We start from the raw sequence: 6,824 nt of genomic DNA, 5'->3' as shown, positions 1-6,824 counted from the left end.
GGGGGGGGGGGGGGGGGCGGTGAGGGAGAGTAAAAGGTACTGGGCGTTTTTGACCCAAATGCAGAGAATGCATTAGGGTAAAAAACACCAAGACTTTAATACTACTTTAAAGGAGAACCTATGAGGTGAGTGAAAATCACTCAGCTTCATAGTTCGAGCCGATGTGCGACAATGAAACTGTCACAGGTCGGCTCAATAGTGCGGGAAGTAAACGAACACATACCGTCGCTCGCTCACTTCTCGATCCTGTCCCTGCAGAGAGCCGTGACTGTCACTCACGGCTCCTTGCAGGGATTCCCCCTTTCCCTGTTCGGTCCTCCAGTGCTGACTGGCGGAACGGATGGGGGAGGGTAAAGCTGCCTCTGCTTCTAGATAGGCAGAGCCAGCTGTCACTCACGCAGCTGGGTGGATCTCGACAGTAATGTCGGGATCCGTCCTGGCGGCGGCCTCAGTATACCGCGAGCTGTAGCTCACGGGAATACTGGGCTTTGGGTCACGGGAGGACGCTAGTTTGTGTCCTCCCGTGACCCTTAGGAGAACTATGGCGAAAAACACCTACCCCATAGTTCTCTAAGCATACCTGCGTCTAATCCCTGAAATGTAACTCTTAACTCCCAACCAACCTTTTTTAACACTTGGACCCTTTACCTAACCCTGAAAATGCTCCTAACGTATCCCTAACCCTTAACCTCCAACAAAACCTTAAACTATAAAGGTCTACTGAGTCCACATTTCTGCTTCAGAAAGCACCATGATGGATGCGTCCAGGGACAATGATCTATCCCAAACCACATGTAATTGTATCACACACAATTACATGCGGACTGCTGCTTACAGAGCAGGCAGCTGTAACCCAGTCATTGGCTGCATCCAAATGGGAGATTTGGGGTTCCTGACGCAGGAATGAGACTTTATTAAAGAGAAAGAAGCTGGAAACCCCACTGTCTATACAGCGGTAATTTTATATACTTCATTTTACAGCATATGCTTCAATCACATATTATGGTGTACATTGTAGTAGGGGAAGAAAAGATCTGAACACATATTCTATTTGCTGCCATCGGGTCTGGGAAGCATGCATACTTATGTCCTTCCTACCATTTTTTTTCCCCCTCAGGTGGGTCGTCTGATTCAGCAAGCAGCTGGTAAGAGTAACTTGAAAAAGGTCAGCCTAGAGCTTGGCGGAAAGAGCCCCAACATCATATTTTCTGACGCAGACTGTAAGTAACTACCTGATATATCGGTCAGTACACTTTTTTTAAAATTGTTTCACACCTTTCAGAATATATTTGCTTGAAATGATGTGATGAAGAAAAAATAAATAAATATTTGATAACAATAGTAAATGGTCCGTAGAACCATCTTCAGTCAGAGTATCTGGCAATACATGTAGTTAGGGATGCACAGATACCAGTGCCGATACTTGGCATTTTCATGAACTACCAGGGTTGCAGCTGGGACCTGGCTCTGGTGCTCCGCCACTGTCCTGAAATCATTAGTCGATTTGTTGTTTTGGAAAAACGTCGCATGACAAACAAAAATGTATCAGTACTTGTAAGTACGTGGACAAGCATCAGTACTTGTACTTGCAAAAATGGTATCGGTGCATCCCTATATTTATGAGAACAAAATCATACATTAAAACAGATGTACAAATCCCAGGAGCTCCGTGTGTTCCTTACAAATGATAGCTCCCTCCTAACTTTTGAATTTTTCTCTAGTCTAGTCTTGGAGCTCAAAGTATCTGTACTTGTACCGAGTACGGTACTTGGTATCGGTGCATCCCTACATGTAGGCATTAATAGGAGAGGGAGAGAGAGACCTTTTTTTTTTTTGTTTGTTTTTGCTCGAATGGCAGTCTATTCTGGGTACAGGTTGGTTAATTATCAGCTCAGAAACAATTGCCAATTTAGTAGTTTAATCATGCTCAGGTGAACAAAACTTCACCATACTAGATGTTGGCCAGTTGATGCAAGCAATGCATTGCAAAGCATTTCCATTGATTATGCCATCTATCCAACTTGCAAAATTAGGGCCTCATTCACACACGGCCGCAGCTTTCCGTCCATGTTTGGTTGTTATTGTGTCTGGAGTTTGAGACAGATATACCCAAATGCAAGCAGCTAGCTTCCAGAGGCCATTTTCTCTTTCTTTCTCTTTCATTCGCTCTTTTTCTCTCCGGACAGCTGTGGCCCCTGTCAGCCCATCATTGCTTTGTATAGGTTGAGCGGCTACAGCTGTCCGAAACCTTGCAATGGGAATTCGCAGTCAGACCTTAAAGCCCTGTGTGAATGAGGTCTACCTTTTTTCTATTTGTAGTTTAATTTCCTGTCTCTGTAGGCTCCTTTATTGGTTTCTTGATGCACATTGTTTTGTTACTTGTATTAGTAGTCCACTTTCTTGGTTTTGTATTGATCTATGTATGTTGGGTCCTTGTGCAGTAAGGGTGGGTGCTGATTTTTGTCTGTGTGGCACCCCTGGAACAATTGTTATGCGAGTTTTCTTGTGGTGTATTGTCCGTGATGGAGATCCAATGAACAAAAATTTAACCATGCTGGAAAGCTCCTTTGGCCGTTTGCACTATGACACTATGACATTTTGAGATGTGATGCCTTAAATCTTGATCTTGGGCAGTTTTCAGAATGGGGGGGGGGGAATCCCAATGACGCAATAGATCCTAATATTAAAACTAATGCTAACAGATCTGATAATACAACGATTAGCTGCAATAAAGCTCCTGAGATTTGTAAGCTTAGTGTTTGTGTGTGAAAGCAAATTGATTAATGCAGTTTATGTATTGTGACCATGTAGTCTATTCACATTGTAGTAATTCTTGTATTGTGTACAGTGGACTGGGCTGTGGAGCAAGCCCACTTTGCTCTTTTCTTCAATCAAGGACAGTGCTGCTGTGCAGGCTCTCGTACCTATGTTCAGGAGGATATTTACAAGGAGTTTGTGGAGAGGAGTGTCCACCGGGCCAAAAACAGGGTTGTCGGAAACCCCTTTGACTTCAAAACGGAACAAGGACCTCAGGTTAGTCCCAAAAAGTCACATGATCATGTTTATCATATTTATTCTATTATGTGAAGGTCTTCTTTTACAGAGTAAAGCATGTATGTGTACTACATTAAAAAGACTTCCTGCTGTGTATCTAAAATGACAAACAAAAACGTAATATCGCAGCTTACCAGTTTTTGAATGTGGTGGCTACATTAGTTTTTTTACAGGCTTTTATTTTTCTAGTTAAACATTTTGGGGTTTTTTTTTTCCCTTTTTTTTTTTTTCACCTAGTGAACCTGCCAGTAATACACCTTTTTGTCGTAGGTTGACAATACTTTTTTCTATTTCCTTTTATCTATTCATAAAGGAGCAGTGTGGTCACCACCCTAGAGCAGGACCACTGAAAACCTCCCTCTCTCCTATTTATAACATTGGGTGGAGGTTTACTTTAGTCCTAAGACACTTCCTGATTACCTTTGTTTGAGATAACACTGCAGAGTACACAGGGCAGCACTGGATTTCTGGGAGGATTAACAGTTATTGCACTTCTCACACTTTTCCACTTTAAAAAAACATATTTGCCTTCCTTTCAAAAGAAAAAAAAATGTGCATAATTCCTTTAACTCCTCATCTGCCAGTGCCAAAAAATGCACAAACCAAGAACCACTCTGCTCTTCTCAGAATACTTGAAAGGGTGTCATTGGCAGTGTTCAATCAGAGGAATGAATCACGGTTAGATTGATGGTGAAAGGCGCCATTAAAGCATTGTCTATTTTCTCATGTGCTCCAAGAAATATAGTTTATCCCCTTATACTGGTGGTGTTGGTGTGTTCTGCATTATGCAGAAGTGTCTGGCGACAGAACAATGGTTAATGCTCTTCAACCAATCATTCTTTCATTCTCCCACTACAAAACATGAAAGGGAGTAGGGCTGCAACCAACTAATTGATTATGAAAATAGTTGTCCACTATTATCGATTAGTTGGTTGGATCCCCTAACTCTCTCCTCCACGCTGGGAGGAGGGCACAGCAAGCAGTGGGCAGGTGCAATAGCCAGCCTGCTATTGGCTATTGCAATTTGAAATGGCCAATAGCAGGCTCGCTTTAGCACTAGCCCACTACCTGCTGTATTTGTCTGCGGACTCTTACCACTGGCAGCTGTCATTCCCTGGCTGAAACTATTCCTAGGGCCATGCGCTTACAATACAATTATTATAAAAGGTGGGAAAAGTCATTTTCAATTTCGGCCTGACAAATTCTGCTGCGGGAGGTGCGTTGCAGTGCCATTCATTTCAATGGCAAACCAAACGAGCCTCCCACCCACAGTGTGATTGCACACACTGGAAAACATGGTACCGCGCTTTCCAGTACAGTGCAATTAAAACAAAATCATGCATGCAGTTTTATTCTGAAGTAAACTTTGTAACACTGCATCTGTGTATTTTTTTTATTTTAAATTTAAGGATGGTATTTAATATTTAGTTTTTATCCGATCAATCGATTTATGAAAATCATTAGTTGAAGCCCTAAAGGAGTATCAAGCGGGCTGCTTTTCAGCACAAAACGCAATCCTGTGCCTATCATATACAGTCTTACTCTCTCACACTCTTTCCACTTTGTACATTAATATTTCTTCATTTCAGGTGGATGAGGAACAATTTAAGAAGATTCTGGGCTACATAAAATCTGGAAAACAGGAAGGTGCAAAGTTGTTGTGCGGTGGGAATCCTGCTGCTGACCGTGGATACTTTATACAGCCCACAGTGTTTGGAGATGTGACTGACAACATGACCATTGCCAGAGAAGAGGTATGGAGCAACAATGAGCCACTGTGTGAAGGCCTCTTAAGTATGTCAATCTGGCCTTCACTTCACCAGTTTTACCTTCATTTTACCAATAAACTGAACAGTTACAACTAAACTGGGGTTTCTTAGTACTGTATAACATGGTTTTTCTCTGAAATGGTTTGTTTTAGATTTTTGGACCAGTGATGCAGATCTTAAAATTCAAGACAATTGAGGATGTTATTGAGCGAGGCAACAGCTCCGAGTATGGTCTGGCAGCAGCTGTGTTCACAAAAGACATTGACAAAGCAAACTATGTATCTCATTCTTTGCGGGCTGGAACAGTATGGTAAGTCTCCCTACCATGGTTATTACTACTGTGACTTTTGCAAATTTGGTTATAATTGGTCCTCCAGGCAGCTTAATTTGGGATATGAATAAGCTATCTTGGCAGCTTAGGATGTTATAGACCTATATTATTTTCTTAAAGATAAATTCCAGAATGTGTGCATCCACTACCTGCAACCCCTCCACATTTATTTTCCTAAAGGCTGTAGAGGGGAGGAACAAAGCCATGTAGACAGTCACACAACTGAAGACTTCTTTATTTCCTTGTGCACAGCATCATTTTTAGCAGTGTCCACATTTCACACAGTTGTGTTGTGTGGTGCCACCCTAGGACTAGACCAGAGGACCGTTTACCATGTTCCTGACAGTCTGGTCACACAGGAAAGGTTTGGGTAATGCTGGGTGTCATGCAACCCAGCCGCAATGTAGGGGGGCCACATAAGAATACTGCTACTGTGCAACAACCATAGCATACACAAACAAAAGGGCAACTAAAGACACGAGTCTGGCGTTTGCTTCTAAGCAGCCCACAGATTTCATATGAGTGTTTTGATTCATTAAGGTCAGGCAAGACTCATGGTGGTGGTAATGACAACTGCCAGGGGATACATCCATGGACCAAGTTTAGATACCTGGCCCATTTACTGTACTTGCCATGCCAAAGACTAGATGTGAATAGATGTAAATAAACTAAAAGTTGGACAAGTTCTTCATATAATGATGATGATTGTAACAGAATAAATGGTAAAGATGTGCAATGTACATATGGGTCTTAAAGCATACAAATGCTTTGTTTTGCAATGTTGACTAACATTTTAATTGGGCACAGGCTGAAACCTTGATGCACACCTTAAAGATGGTAGCCTCGTGTCACATTATGTGCTGTGCATTCCTTTCTGAACTGCAGAAAGCAGTGCTGGATCCATGAACCATGGCCATTCATAAAATAAGGTTAACGTAACCGTAGTAATTTAGTGACTGCATATTTGTTACACGACAGGAACTCCCATTTTAACTCCCTTTTTTTTTTTTTTTTTTTTTTCAAGCAAGGAAGAGGCTGACCGTTGTCCTGGAGCTTGCAAATTTATAAAGCTATGGCAATGATATTCTGTTTCTATCTAGACAGGTTCTTTTTAACTATATTTTCCTACCCTGCTGCACAAATATATTTTATTTATGTGTTTTAGGGTCAACTGCTATGATGTCTTTGGAGCCCAAGCACCTTTTGGAGGGTACAAAGCTTCTGGAGTTGGGAGAGAGCTGGGAGAATATGGATTGGAGGCATACACAGAAGTGAAGAATGTAAGTACACTGCAGACGTTCTTTCCTTTCTCCATTTACTTGGGAATAACTCTTAATTGTATTCACTATTCCTACATTTCTGTAATGGTCCACTCAGAGCCATTGCAGTGCCATAATTGCCAATTAAGATAATGCTGGCCTTCTATTTTCTAGATTTCCATTGATGTTTATAGCCACTAGATTGCAATGGAAAGATTGGTTAAGAATCAATTGTCTATGGGTCACTTGCACAAACTGTCAGCTAAAGTCCAGGACCCAGTACATTTTTGTCTGCTGCATTTTGCATTTAAATCAATGGAAATGCATCAAAGTGTATATCAATGCACAGTAGTATGAGTTATGCTGCATTTTGACATGCAATCTAAAGTGCTTTTCATTTATTAAAACCTG

General features: G+C 41.6%; 1 protein-coding gene across 2 annotated transcripts in view; it reads left to right on the top strand.

The window, feature by feature from the left end:
* ALDH2 (aldehyde dehydrogenase 2 family (mitochondrial)) overlaps positions 1-6,824 on the top strand; it is a 30,323-nt gene that overhangs the window by 22,738 nt on the left and 761 nt on the right. For both annotated transcript variants that reach the window (XM_018558328.1, XM_018558327.1), the window contains 5 exons: positions 1,118-1,220; positions 2,849-3,033; positions 4,644-4,808; positions 4,976-5,133; positions 6,320-6,434. In XM_018558328.1, coding sequence (XP_018413830.1) covers positions 1,118-1,220; positions 2,849-3,033; positions 4,644-4,808; positions 4,976-5,133; positions 6,320-6,434 — 726 coding nt within the window. The remainder of the gene's footprint in view (positions 1-1,117; positions 1,221-2,848; positions 3,034-4,643; positions 4,809-4,975; positions 5,134-6,319; positions 6,435-6,824) is intronic.

This window comes from Nanorana parkeri, unplaced genomic scaffold, assembly GCF_000935625.1.
Source record: "Nanorana parkeri isolate BGI_ZX_2015 unplaced genomic scaffold, ASM93562v1 scaffold331, whole genome shotgun sequence".
In the NCBI taxonomy this organism is placed as follows: Eukaryota; Metazoa; Chordata; class Amphibia; order Anura; family Dicroglossidae; genus Nanorana; species Nanorana parkeri.
Note: the sequence above shows the minus strand (reverse complement) of the source record. Positions and strands in the feature narration are given on the sequence as shown.